The sequence below is a fragment of the Artemia sp. Qi Xiang Cuo genome, chromosome 10, assembly GCF_049724085.1.
Source record: "Artemia sp. Qi Xiang Cuo chromosome 10, ASM4972408v1, whole genome shotgun sequence".
NCBI classification, from domain to species: domain Eukaryota; kingdom Metazoa; phylum Arthropoda; class Branchiopoda; order Anostraca; family Artemiidae; genus Artemia; species Artemia sp. Qi Xiang Cuo.
Genome location: NC_142803.1, coordinates 3543034 through 3558268, shown reverse-complemented (window position 1 = coordinate 3558268; position 15235 = coordinate 3543034). Strand labels below are relative to the sequence as shown.

The 15235-nt window shown below is 37.1% G+C and overlaps 2 protein-coding genes across 2 annotated transcripts in view; one reads left to right on the top strand and one right to left on the bottom strand.

The window, feature by feature from the left end:
• Nucleotides 1-8680, bottom strand: part of LOC148947370 (uncharacterized) — an 80254-nt gene extending 71574 nt beyond the window's left edge. The window contains exons 1-2 of the mRNA XM_089095780.1: nt 8644-8680; nt 3372-3527 (exon numbers count right to left, since the gene is read on the bottom strand). Of these exons, the coding sequence (XP_088951906.1) occupies nt 3372-3527; nt 8644-8680 (193 nt within the window). The remainder of the gene's footprint in view (nt 1-3371; nt 3528-8643) is intronic.
• Nucleotides 1-15235, top strand: part of LOC148947365 (uncharacterized) — a 511279-nt gene that overhangs the window by 152397 nt on the left and 343647 nt on the right. The gene's annotated exons all lie outside the window — the stretch shown is intronic.

Sequence of the window (15235 nt, the reverse complement as noted above, 5' to 3'; positions counted from 1 at the left end):
AATTTTTCGGTCACTTAAAAAGGGCACTAAAACTTCTAATTTCCATTCCAATGAGCCCTCCCACGATATTCTAGGACAACTGGGTCAATACGATCTCCCCTGAAAAAAAAAAAACAACAACAAATAAACACGCACCCGTGATCTTTCTTCTGGCAAAAAATGCAAAATTCCACATTTTGTAGATAGGAGCTTGAAACCTCTACAGTATGGTTCTCTGATACGCGGAATATGATGGTGTGTGATTTTCATTAAGGTTCTATAATTTTTAGGGGGTCTTTCCCCCTTTTGTTGAAAATCAGCCAAATTTTCTCAGGTGCGTGACTTTTGATGAGTACAATCAAACTTGATAAAACTTATATATTTGAAATCAACATTCAAATTTGATTCTTTTGATGTATCTATTTGTATCAAAATACCATTTTCTAGAGTTTCGGTTACCATTGAGCCGGGTTGCTCCTTACTTACAGTTCGTTACCACAAACTGTTTGATAAACTTCGTTAGGGAAACATGTTCTTTCGTTTCTTCTGTGGAAAGTTTTTTTTGGGTAGAAATGAGGATTTTGTTGAAGTAGAACGAGAAAGGCGAGACCGAAGGGAGGAGAACCGACTAGGGAAAATTAGAGTTGTCCTGGGTTATGGAGGGCAGTGTTGTCAAAACATAAGGTAATTTTAGGTCTCCTTTCTTTAATGATGAATAAATTGGGTTTCAAAAGGAGGCAGAAATAAGAAACTTTAGCAGTTATACTCAAGGATTGGGCGCATAAAAGGGATAAACATTCTAATGTGAAAAAAAAGAAGGACATTCTATTTTTTTCTAAGGAGTTTAAGGAGAGAAAGTGTGTTATTTGAGCGATTTAAAACATCATAAAAATGGTAATCCTACTCCGAATCGCTTAATATGGTAACACTGAGCAATTTTATAGGACTACCGACACTACGAGGGAAAGGCCAAGCGAAAGAATAAGGAGCATTAAGGAAATTCATTGCTAAAAATTGTTAATTGAAAAGGACTATCATGAAACAGTTCGTGGTAACGAGCTGTAAGTAAGGAGCGAACCGGCTCTAAACCGAACCGTAACCGAAACTCTAAAAAACGGAATTCTGATACCAATAGATACATCAAAAGAATCAGATTTTTATGCTGATTTCAAATATATAAGTTTCATCAACTTTAGTTAAGGGGCTGTCCCCTCCTCAACGCCTCACTCTTTATGCTAAAGTTAGACTCTTTCTCACAACTCTATTTTTTATAACAGTAAAAAACTTTCGCGAAAAGACTGAGGCATTGAGGAGGGGACAGCTCCTTTCATATACGGAATAATTTCTGTTCGTTTTAAGTTTTAATGTTGCTCCTTACTTTCAGTTAAAAAACTTGATTTTTTATTAAATTACTAACTAGGGATCGTTACTAACAGCTTCTTCCCGTGGGCACACAATGTAAATTGGGAGAGGATCACAATATATATTTGACAATTCGTGTTCTATCAGAGAGGTTACCCCTCTATCCCAATAACTTTCGACTTCAAAAAAAAAAAAAATGCTAATACTTTAGCTTTCCGATCAAAAGAGGGCATTTCAAAGTTTCTACGGTTATCCCTTCCAAACTAAGTGACCACAGAGGTGGTCTCCACAAGGATTGCCTTTTAAAGAGGTAACCCACCCTAAAAGATTACTATACAAAAAGAAAACAACTCACTGTTTACTTATCAAATTTGTTAACTTTTACTAATAAACTTGACTCTCCAAAAGCAGGCGACATACTAATGCTAGTTGGGTTGGGAATGGATTGGTTATATATCACTCTGGAGTCGGGTTATGCATTGCGGACAAGTCATCTGACGGTACTGGTGCATTAGATGGTCACTTCTAAAAGGTCAAGTTTGGTTAATGCTAATGAAATAAAATAAAATAGGATGAATATATGATAGTTTATAAACAAATTTGGGCTATATATTTGCATATTAGAGGGGGGGGGGGGGGGCGGGGAAAAGCATAGCAAATATTAAATACGTAACCTAACCTAATCTAGGTACCTTCCCCCCCTAAACCCCAAAAAACAACAGTTTAAATATCGTAACTGCAATGAAAACTACTTTTTGCATTCCCTTTCAAGAGACCGCTATAAAGGAATAACCAGTCTGGTGGGTTTCGTCTCTCATTAGTATATAAAAGCGACCATCTAATGCACTAGTGCCCATCTGACTCCCAGATTTCTGCGGGGTGTCGCAAAAAGAAGGGGGGGGCAAGGCCGTACCCAGGATTTTTTTTCGGAAGGGGGTTTTACTCAAAGATTTTTTTCTGGGGGGGGGGGTACACGAAAAAACTCAAAAAACACATATAAAATTTGTTTATATCAATTTTTTTTTACGTTTTCACGAGTCAAAAAAACATTTCGGGAGGGGTTTTAACGCCTCTAATCCCCCCTCTGGGTACGGACTTGGGGGGAGGGAGATTGAGGTTGAATTCCAAACTCGAATAAATTTGATAGTTACTATTTTCAAGCAATAACGTTACAATATTCAAATCTGATTATAGTCTAATAAAAATGTGGTTTGACCTCAAACAAATAGCTATACAAATAATTCTTTCACTACCCGACTAAACAATATATACTGATTTCGAATCCGAAAAGTCTGCCGCTCTGGCTTTTACAAAAAATTGAGTTTGTTTAGGCGGAGGTTGAGTGTGAATTTTTTTAAAGTAAAAAATGTCATCCTGAAAAGACAATTCCGAATTCAGGACGTGATTTAGGGGTTTGATTTAACATCCATTCATAGGCCTATATCAAAACATTACAGAAAATTTGGATTGAGGTTGGAGAGGGTAAGGTAGTCTCTGAGGAAAATTTGAGGCGCATAAAAGTCATCGTCCACGAGTTTCGAAGGATTTTCGCGTCTGCAATTCTTTGCCTGAAAATTCTGCTTTCTAACTGATGCTGGTAGAGATTCCGGCAGACAGAGAGGTAGACTTGAGGTACAAGAATGTAAACGTGGACACCAATATGATGTTATTAAGATGTGTGAAATCTAGTAAAGAAGAAACCAAGGAATATACTAATTGGCGAGATTGCGAGTGAGCAAGTAGACGTAGACAAGGTTATACCAATATACAAATATACCAATACCAATATACTATGTACTATACCAATGGGCTTCGGTATGATTTTTGTTATTGTGTATATTACCCGAAGCTTAGTTAACTTCTTTCAGAAATTGACCCATTGTTGATCTACACTCCCTTGTAGCAAAGGTCCCTAGTCCACGTCGCTCAACCTTTCTCTGATTACTGCATTGTCGGTTTAGGTCCTTTTTGTGGAGTCGTTTGTGATCTTGTGAAATGCAAATAGAAGTCATCGGCGACCATTATGTTACCTTTGAAATTCATAACTGCGTTATAAAACATGTTAGCTATCGCTCTTCCAGTTTCAAGGTGACCTGGGGCAGATGGACTTCTGCACACGCCGCCTACTCTAGTTGCAACCGTAGTTTCATTATCATGACGGTCAAACCATATTGCCTTGACATAATCTGAATCACAGGACCACAGTTTATATAATTATCCAGTAAGCTTATCGCAGATCATTTCTGGTCTTCGTTCTCGGTGCGAACAAAAAGCTCCTCCCACTTCTTCGTGCAGTTATGGATCAGTGTGTTTGCGTCTATCAATGAGAAATGGTTACTAAGTGCATTATTCGTAATAGCGGGTTTCCACTTGTTTCCGATTGTTTCGCGTCTGACTTGCCTACCCGTGAAAAGATTTGATGCCGCCTATGTTTCTACGTTCTCTGGAGCACTCGCACCCCGGTCTAGGTTTTTATAATGGGTGAGATAGGGAATAATCATACTGGATAATTATATAAACTGTGCACAGGACACACTAAACTGTTGGGCACTATAGCATGTGTTAACGAGCACCAATGTATTACGCCTAAATCCTGGCAAATTCCGATTTGAGACGACAATAACCCTGGACTTTGACGTAGGAACGTAGGACATTGACGTAGGACGTAGGCTCATGCCTTAACGAGCACCAATGTATCAGGCCTAAATCCTGGCAAATTCCGATTTGAAACGACAAAATAACCGTGGACTTAAACATAGGAACGTCGGAGATTGACGGAGGACGTAGGCTCATGCCTTAAAGAGCACCATTATATCACTCCTAAATCCTGGAAAATTCCGATTGAAACGACAAAATAACCCTGGACTTTAAAGTGGGAACATCGAACTTTGACGTAGGACGTAGGCTCATGCCTGAAAGAGCACCAATATATCATACCTAAATCCTGGCAAATTCCGATTTGAGACGACAAAATAACCCTGGACTTTAACGTAGGAACGTAGGAGATTGACGTAGGACGTAGGCTCATGCCTTAACGAGCACCAATGTATCACGCCTAAATCCTGGCAAATTCCGATTTGAGACGACAAAATAACCCTGGACTTTGACGTGGGAACGTAGGACATTGACGTAGGACGTAGGCTCATGCCTTAACGAGCACCAATGTATCACACCTAAATCCTGGCAAATTCCGATTTGAGACGACAAAATAACCCTGGACTTAAAAGTAGGAATCATCCAACTTATTACCGCTAGACTTTGGACAGACTTCAGTCAGTAGAACCAGATCATAATTTTTCGAGTAAACAGCTGATTTCAACTCATTCAGTTTGTTAGTAAGCTGGTCAATGTTAGTGATAAGAGCACAGATAGATATACTTACTTTTTTTTGGTCTTTCTTACTCTGGGTGGTGTGTCAGGCGTTGGTGTATCCGTTGTTGAGTTCGCAGTCCAAAAATTTTCCGATTCCGTTTCACTTTGAGTTATATCTTCACTAGATACAGCTGAAAGTTTTTTAAGATATGCAACACTAATATTTACAAGTATTTACACGATTCGAAGTTTGGGGGTCTAAACCTGCATCGGGTTCTGCCCAGTCAGCGGCCCGTTTTTTGTAACGTTCTGGAAATCACGTATTGCGAGGTTTTGTTCACCAGCTGATGTTCGTTTCTTTAACTGTTCAACAAGCTGTTTATATTTTTCACTGTCCTGCTTTGAACAACAACAAAGGTATAGAAAAAAAGCAAAGAGTTTATTAGCAGAGATGATGTTTTTAGCTAATCAATTTAACTTGTTTTATTATAACTGAAAGTTCAACATTTATCATTCTAGATCAGTTCTTCTCATTCTTGATCAGTTCGGATATCTTGAACAGTTCTTCATCTCGTATTAGCTATAAATGAAATTTCATTATTATTGAGGAAAAGCAAGCATTCTAACTGATATGTTAGGGCTAACAGGCCTCCTGCTCGAAAGGAATCGGAACAACTTCTTACTATACCCCCTAGTCCTGGAGGATTCATCAAACTAAAATAGCTTGTGATAGGAGGAACCAGATTTTGAAAGCTTATAAGTCATTATGAAACCGTCTCTTCGATACCTGTAGGCCTGCACAAGTGTTGGGAGCTTATTCAATCGAGATGGATGATCAATATTCTTGCATCAATCAACAGCTGATATTATTATTACGAGGTTAGGATTTGTCAAGGTTATGTTGGTATATTCATCTCTCTTACTTAATTCAACTCTTTCACTTAAAGCTTAATTAGTGCAGAGTCGGGTCTCATGGCTGAATTTGGACATTGCAATCCTCACCTTGAAGTTCTCTCCCCCCCTCATATAACCCAATATAACTTAAAGCTTCAAGTTAATACCCTAGACCATTCCTGAGATATTGCTGATATGCCCTTTTGACAACCTACATGCATAACTGTGTTTTGAATTTGTTGGGCGTCCCCTGAAAGTTTCACAGTTCTACCCTTAGTCTCAGAAGTAATAGCCGTAGTAGTAATAGCAATAGTAGTAGAAATAACAGCAGTAGCAGTAGTAGCAGTATGTACTGAGTATCTTCAGGGTAGTTAAATACCCAACTCAACACACCCGGAAAGTTTCAACTTAATATCCTAAGATGTATCTGAGAAATGACTCTTATATCCTATGGGCAGCCTGGAGGCTACAGAATGTGCTTTGAAATGGTTCAACATCCCCCAGAATATTTTCTGAAAGTTTGGTTTTAATGCCCTTAACCTTACCAGAAGTAGTAGTCGTAGCAGTCGTAATAGTAGCAATACTGGCGACCACACATAATGCCTTTTAGTTAGCTCAACACCCTACTCAACATGCCCTGAAAGTTTCAACTTAATACTCAAAGCTGTTTGTACAATATTGCTTCTATACCCTTATGAAAACCTGCATGCATATAATTTGTTTTGATTTAATTGATACTCCCCTTAATTTAAACATCCCCTAAAAGTTTTACCTTTATGCCATTAGCCATACTAGATGCAGTGATCATAATAGTACACACACAGGGTCTTTAAGCTCGTTCAAAATGTGCCTCAAGATACCCTAAAAGTTCCAACTTAACATCAGAAGTAGTAATGGTAGCATGCAAATATATCCTTTTTGGTTAATTCTGTACCGTAAGTAATATGTGATATATTTAAAATATAAAATTGTTTTCAAATACTTCCGAATAAAATAAAATCGTTTCCTTCTAAAAATACTTCCGATATAAATTAAACTCCCTCTATTTGAGTTTAAATCTCGTTTCAAACTTGAGTCTAAATTCTTAATCAACAAAAGAAAAATCGCATTTTATTCTCAGCCAAAACATCCCTTTAAAGTACAAAAAAACGGATGATTATATTCGCAAAAGAACTTGATGAATTCCAGAGTACTTTGTAATGCTTCGCAAGCATTCCATACTTTTTGTTCTACAGACCGACAGATTTGAAACGTGGAAAAAGCTACCGATCGAATGACGGTATTAATCAAAGAAGAAAGTTTTGAATTTCACGAAAATACTTGACGAAAAATCACGAGACAATATTTTATACAAAGTAGATTCAAGTACCATAGAAAGTATCAAATTATCATAGGAATGTGAAAAGTTTAATGACCAAAATATGGAAGATAAATTATTGGACGCTCAGTTAGCATAATGAGTTTAGTTTGTCAACATAATGATAAAGTAGCGGGCCCCTCCACAGGAGTTACGCCAATCTTGAAATAGCTCTCAGGCACAAAATCAGGACTGGTATAATATGGTGATGAAAAGTGTTTTTCGCGTCATTATTACGATGGTCACTATTATGAAATTATCATTCTGACTGTTAGCACGATAGAAGTGAAGCCTTGCACATAAACATACATTGTTGTACACCTGAAATGTAAGTCTCAATAAATCCATTACTTTTCTATTTGTGTTTGTTCTCATTATATGGCTGTATCTCACCGCATAGTAGATAACTAGTTCAATTATCTCCATAGGAAGCGCTCCTAAGGAATCTGATAACCCTACGAAGTATGATTACGCTCCTGGATTGACGGCTCCCCAGCCTAATTAGTCATCCACACAAAGTAATTCAAACTTGTTATTTAATCTATCTTTATTCTATCCCATAGGGAGTGGCGCGGTCACCCATTTACCTTACCCTCCGTTATAAGTGGCGCAGTATTTAGCGGCAAAAGGTAATCTTAGCGGCACAAGTTTAAGATATCAACGGCGCAACAAATCTTAACGGCACAAGTGGTGCTGGTCTTTTCCCTCCCCCCATTACAGTTGGCGCGGTCGTAAAACTTGGAGGAGAACACGCGAACTAGTTACACTACAAACTTCTTAATTCAAATTTAAATCAGTGGATAGACATAGACTTATAAGACAAAGTGTTTAGGCCTATAACTGCTAAGCTATAATAGGAAACCCTTTTAGAATACCTCATAGGAAATAGCAGTCTCCCCCAAATAAGTAAATTTATTGCGAGTGTATAATTTTGCGAAGTTGGTTTAAATATTGCAAACGCAAAGATGTCAGAAGAATTAAGTGAATTATTAATTGCGCAAAAGTTGGTCGCGAAAAATGTAGAAATAACAGAATCTATTCCGCAATATGATGGACAATCAGACACTCGACGAATTTAATATCCAATTGGCCCAATTTGTAGAATTAACAAAAACAGAGCTAAAAACATTAGTAAGTATGCTCCTCCTAAGATTAAGAGAGCAGGCTTTCACCTTCCTAAAGCAAATGGAAAATACTGTAAGGGATGATGTCAATTTTCCAATAAATAAATTAGACAAATCGTTAACGGCATTCAAAGATAAATTTATCGAAACATTTTCAACAAATAAATTAAAACACAGAACGGTAAGTTTTGACCATACACAGAACGTGACAGGATATTTACACATTATACAAATTGCATTCGAAGCAAAATTCGAGAAAAGATTCAGGAGAATTGTATGAACAAATCATACTGCATGCCTTTTTGCAAGGGCTTTCACCAAAATGACATAGAATGTTAATATCCAAAAATATTCAGTCGTTGGATCTTGCAGTTCAGGAGATGGGACGAATGATTGAAATTGATAAGATTGTGGCAAACCACAGTAAAACAAAAATAAACAGCGAAGGCGAATCTACCGCAAGGCTAGCCTCACTAGAAGGTCAGGCTTCTCCAAATTTCTTTTCAAGGGATAACTCCCCAGTGCCACAAGGAAATAGAACACAAGAACCCACTAGGTAAAAAAAACAGTACGTTTTCAACCCGTCAAACCAATTAATTATGGAAATAATCCTACAATAATAAGATGCTATATTTGTAATCGTGTTGGGCATATCTCAAGAGAGTGCCACTTTAGGATTAGAGACATGACGGCACCAGGAAATGCCGTCGGTAATACGCAAAATTATGGCAACCATTTGTTCGGGAGAACAAATTTTAGCACCATTGGTGCACAAGGTTATAGGCAGGGAAGATGCCCACCACTACCTTACAATACGTACCAACAGAATTTGTATAACCCTCCCTCTAATAGACAAAATAATTATCGATTCGAAAACCCAAATACTCGTCAAAGCCAATATAGTGCAAGAATAGTATATAGAAATCCCGAAAATTTGCTGACGGGAAATGCAAATTTTTCAAGCCGACGGCATTTGCAGTCGACGCCAGCACCCGGCACTGTCGCAAGAAATCCAAACTACTGCAATAATACATGGCAAAATCGACAAACAAATGTAAACCATTTAGCTAGAGAATCCATGGACACATCCGAATCTCTATTGCAGATCACCGACGTATGAAGTAAATCCGCAGGGAAACGTATCAGGCCCCTCAGAAGAATAAATTGGACCCAGAAGGGGCCCAGAATATTTTATAGGTCCAAACCAATAGTAGTACCGTTCTTTAGTGATAGTAATAATAAGTTACCTATATTTAATGATTTTAGTGTGGCAAATGTTTACTTTAAGGCACTAATTAACTCTGGTGCAACAGTTAATATCATAAACTCATGCGTATTTAATATGTTACCTCCGCATATTAGGCGACGAAAGAACTTTAATAATCCCAATTTAACAAGTGTAACAGGGCATATTGGATGCAAAAGGTTTAATTCGCCCAGACTTGGAAAGGGATAATAGAATTTTTTTGACAATCTTTATAATAAGCAAAAATTTCCCGTATGAAGCCATCATAAGTGCTCATTTTTTAAGGTCGAATAAGGTATTATTAGACGTAATGTAAGAGTGACTTGTATAGCTGGTGAATACCCCTTCCCCTACTCTAATAGATTGTAACAGATGTTATGAAGAGAGTGTAGCGGTAAGCAAAATTTCTGGTAATATAATTTCACCATCTTTTGAACCTCATGTCTCGCTACAAAGATGAACTGGCACATCCAGAAATTCGCTTTCTTATTCTGAGCGATATTGGAGAAGTGAAGTAAATTTAAATAATAAGTGGAATGAATCTGCAAAAATAAAAATAGGAGATATGCGACGATATAGGTCGAAGGAAACCAAGGAAATAGTGGAATTATGGAAAAAAGTAGTGAATCCCAATGCGGTTCAGGCACAGCCAATATTATTGGCGGATAGCGCCAATCTAAATTTAATAGACAATGAAAATAAAGAAAAAAAATTATGGATTCGCAATACGGAAAAAAGTCCCTCACAAAACGATGCAAAGAATTCAAATATCACAGATGATTGAACCAGTGGATAGCAAATCTGAAATATGGCTTGCAATCCTGTCGAAGAAAATTCCTGAAAATCTGCTATGCGAAGAACAGATTATAACGTACTACAAAGGAGAAGAATTTATTTGGTTATCTAATAACCATGAGAATGATACAACTACGATAAAAAAGGGAACATGTCTAACTCAAATCCAAGTTATCTCGGAGAATGATTTAAATAGATGGTGAAATTCCAAAAGAAACCTAGTTAACGGCATTAAAACTTCAAATAACAAGTACCCCCTAACCAAATCACAATTTTTTAACAAATTTAATAAGGATTATATTACTGACTTGGAACTCAAGAAAAAATTATGCGAATTATTATGGAATTTTAAAGATGTATTTTCCACATCTGAAGATGACATCGAACTGATACCGTTTTATGAAAATTCAATTTTAACGACCGGTAATCCCGTCGCGAAACAGCCATAAGGTATACCATATAAGCACAAGAGTGGTTAAAAAATAAAACTCATGAATTAGAAAAAAATGAGATTATATGCCCAAGTATAAGTCCGTGTTCAGCACGAGTGATCTTGGTCCCAACAAAGAATGGTGACCTGAGACTCGTAGCAGATTATAGAGCCTTCAACAAACAAATAGTGAGCGATAAGTTTCCTTTATCAAGAATAGATAAAATTCTCGACTCTATTTCAAGTAAAAACAAAATTTTCACTTCTCTGGACCTGACCCAAGGCTACCACCAAGGGAAAATAGCCGAAAAAGATGTCTACAAAACTACGTTTTCTACAATCGAGTGTGGTTCCTATGAGTACTTGAGAGTGCCTTTTGGACTCAAGACAAGTTCAAGCGCGATATTTCGACCCTTATTGCACCTATTAAGAGGATTAAAGAATATCATTCATTTTGTCGATGATGTTATATGTGTAGGAGATAATGCTGAACAACATTTAGCAACACTAGCTAAAGTGTTCGAGAAATTCAGAGAGGGCAATTTAAAATGCCGGCCTGAAAAAGTAAATTTATTTCAATGTAAAATTAAATTTTTAGGAGTAGTGGTGACGCAAGGAGAGATATCCCCAGACCCAGACAAAATAAAATGTGTTGAAAACCTCAACTATGAAAGAATTAAGAGGAATTTTAGTTCTTACTGGTTACTTTAGAAAATTCGTGCGCAATTACGCCCAAATTGCGTAAATTCCTCACGGAATTAACTAAAGGGAACTCCCAGAATGTTACCTGGTCCCAGGAAGCCCAAAATTCCTAGACCGTCTCAAAAAGGAACTCACTTTGGAACCAATATTATCGTTGCCTGATTTCGAGAACGGAGAGTTCGTAGTTACAACTGATGCCAGTTTAAAGGGTATTGGCGCTATCCTATCCTAAATAATCCCGGTAGAAAACCCTAATCCTCTAGAGGGAACGCCTAAACATAAAGTAGTAGAAAAAGTTATATGTTATTCGATTTGAACCTTATCAAAAGGCGAAAGTAGTTATTCCACCACAAACTTAGAAATATTATCTATAATCCACCATTTGGATAAATTCAGACATTATTTAATTGGTAGAAAATTTAAACTACGTTCAGACCATAAAAGCCTGCAATACTTACGCACTTTTAAAACCCCACGGGAATTCTAGCTAGATGGATTATGAAAATCCAAGACCTAGATTACGAATTTGAATATTTAAAAGCCAAACAAAATGCAGTTTGTAATTTCTTGAGTAGATTCCCAGAAAATATGCCAGTCCGAAGCCGAACAAAACGAAATTAATGCTATCAATACTAAGAGTAATCATGAATATAAGAAAAACAAAGTTAAAAATAGAGTAAAAGAAAATAAGGATAACTATTGTCCCTTGTCCTTGGAAAATATAAAAAGAAATAAAAAAAAGGATGAAATGTGTCTAGCACTTATTAATTATTTTGTGAACGAAGATGTGTTACCAGATAAATTCAAAACTCTTAGAAAACAAAAAGATAATTTTTACTACGATCTTGATGAAGAAATATCATGCAGAATTGTGACATCTGAGGCAAATAGAAACCAAACCTCAAAAGTACCTCTATTGCCCCGAAACCAAACAGCACCTGCTTTCGAGATTTTTCAATTCAATTGAGGATAGCTCTTAGAAGAGGCAATAACCCTCCATAAACCAAGACAGTGTCTGAATATGCCTACTGCGCTAATAAAACGTATGATCTGTGTAAGTACATGCAAAATGTATATGTTAAGAAAAAAACCCCAAGCTTGTCCTATCCCCCCATTGGGAAGAGTCCCAGTAGCGAGGTCTCATTTGATTTGTATGGAACCAGTGGAGGCTTACCTGTTTCCAAGAGAGGCCATACTTGTATTCTTTCAGTTATAGATCACTTTTCTGGATTTAGTTTTGCTAAAGCAATAAAAAATCAAGGCGCGTACACCACGAGTAAGGCGTAAGAAAATTTTTTTAAAGTTTGGCATTCCAAACAAGGTTATAAGAGATAACGGATGCAATTTTGTATGTAAGGTAACAAAGGATTTAATGAGTTTTTTTATCATAGAGAAATTGGTGACGTCCCCTTATCATCCACAAGCTTATGGTAAAATAGAAAATAGGCATAAAATATTTTCGAATGTATTAAGCATTTATACAAAAGACAACAGGAACGACTGGGATCAATTCTTACCTTATTTAACTAACATAATCAATACTGCTTATTCAGAAATAACCAAAGAAAATCCTTTTTATTTATTATTTGGTCACGACCTCAGAATGCCATATCATGACATTGTTGAGTCCTGACAATATTATAATAACACGGAGGATTACAAACAAGAGTTCATAAATAGGATTAGAAAAACTTATAAGATAGTTAGGCAAGATTTGGTAAAATGTAAAATAAACCAAGAGTTAAGAAATCAACCCAAAGTCAAGGGGAACATAGGTTTTAAGATAGAACATTGCATCTACCTAAAGAATGAGGCAAAGACAGAAGGCAAAAAACTTTCCAATAAATATTCTGGATCGCACAGAAGTCAAAAAGTACGATAACGATTTTACTTTTAAAATGGTGAACCCCGAAAGCGGAAGAACTTACAAGGCAAATGTTAGCCGAGTAAAAAGAGCCAAATTTCCAGACAGATGGGTATCGTATCCCTCTTCTACCGAGTCGTCAAACACGGAACACGAACCGTCTAAATCAAGATTAGCCAAGTTAAAACCATTTAATTTCAAGCAAGATTATTTTAAAAATGAGAGTGATGAGGAAAACTTTGAAGAATTCTTAGCCATGAAAAACCTAGTTATTCCCAAAAGAAAACCCCTAGTACAAGCGAGATTAAAACCGCCAAAAAGCCCTAAAAGTTCATCATCTGAGAGTGCAGGAGAATTAGATTATACTATATCTCCAAAAACCCATTTTTTTCCTGATAGAATTTTGACCCCTTGTCCCCCCAAAAGATTTCCAGATGATATGGTTTCCCCAGCAACCCCAATAGAGAGACCCCTGTCGCTACAGGACGAATTAAACAGAGCTGTAGAAACTCCGGGTACTATTTTAAAGAAAAATCCCCCCAAAGATTCAATTAAAACAAACCTGCGAGCAGCTATGGATTTAATTAATTTCCCCATAAAAATAAGGCAAAATACGTTGCCCTGGACTCAAACTCCCAAGGACGCCCAGCAAGGACAATATCATGACATAACTGTGTCTAAGGTCATCCAAAAGCCATGGACTTCCTGGAGGGAAACGCTAGTACAAAAAATGCCCCATCACTCTGAAGACATTGTTTTTAAACAATGGAGGAACCTCGCAAAAACTTTTAATTACTCTCAAAGTTCCCAAGAATTTTTCAAATCTCCCGAGCTGAAAACTCTAGGCGACGACTTAGAGAATAAACCTTCTACTTCCAGAGGAGTAGAAATTTATGAAGGAAGGGCAGGTGATACTTCAAAACGCGAAGTGCCACTTCTAAAAGTTCTAATGCGGAATCATCGGAAACCAGTTCCGAAGAGTCTGACGGCGAATCAGACCATATGGTGGTTAAAGAAATTTGGAATTCAAAACCGACTTCAGCGGCCGCACACGCGAAAGTAACAAAATTAAAAGGGCAAGAATTTTTGAAAAAACAATACAAAAAATTTGATCTAATATCGCTAGCAAAACCTAAAAAGAAAAAAACGCAAGAAACAGAAGAAAAAGTAACCACGTAGTCGGGTAGAACGGTTAAAAAACCTGATGGATGGAATTACCCTTAGTCAATACAGGATTAAGAGATTTTTAATGGATAGGCGACATAAAGGAATAATAATTTAAAAACTTTTAGCTCACGAGTAAAAATCATAAAACTATAAAAATGCTATAGAAAAATTTTTGTTCAACATGTATCAGTTCCCGAAAACAAAATCCAATTACAAAGTCACATTGCAAATAATTAATTCGAATAATTTCCCTTAATATAAAAAGTCTACCCGTACCATTCCAGTGCGATGTATCCAGTCCAACTGAAAGAAGCTGGGGTGTTGCCTGACGGTTTAGAGTGTGGTGGAGAATAATATTGAAGTTTCCCGGGCCACACCCCGAGCCGGTAGACTGGCTCCCAAATCTCCCAATTCCAGGACAATACCCAATTCCAAAGAACATTTAAAGAGAAATTAAATTGAAAAATTGTGGAGGCACTGTTAACTATAAGAACAACCCAAAGGTCGGGCTAAGAGTTTTCATATAAATGACAATGTCTCATATTGTACTCCCCAAAGCAGTATTATCAACTGTAAAGCAATATAATTTAATTCAAAATATAAGTGGCTAACGAGAAAGGCCTGATGTAGGAAGCTCGTGGTCGACTGATGACGACAAGTGGTGTTTAAAGTTCTACTTGGCACATTCTGCCCACTGGGTAGCTCCCTTACGAGAATCAACTGTACCTCTACAAAAATGAACCAATCAATCGAACAACCAAAATAAACCCAATTATCGAAATTAAATGACAGATCCTATATGGCGGGAAGTTTGTGTTCCGTCACAACTACAAACGGCGTTTCGTTCAGTTCGTCGGAGAGACAGTTCCTAGACTCCTCAATGAAAATCAACTTATATTTCTACAAAATGACCCATGGAAACCATCCCCAACTCTGTATTAAGTTGTGTCATCGAACTTAAATAGATGACCACGTTTGGGGAAGTCTGGGGAGCTCGCCCTCA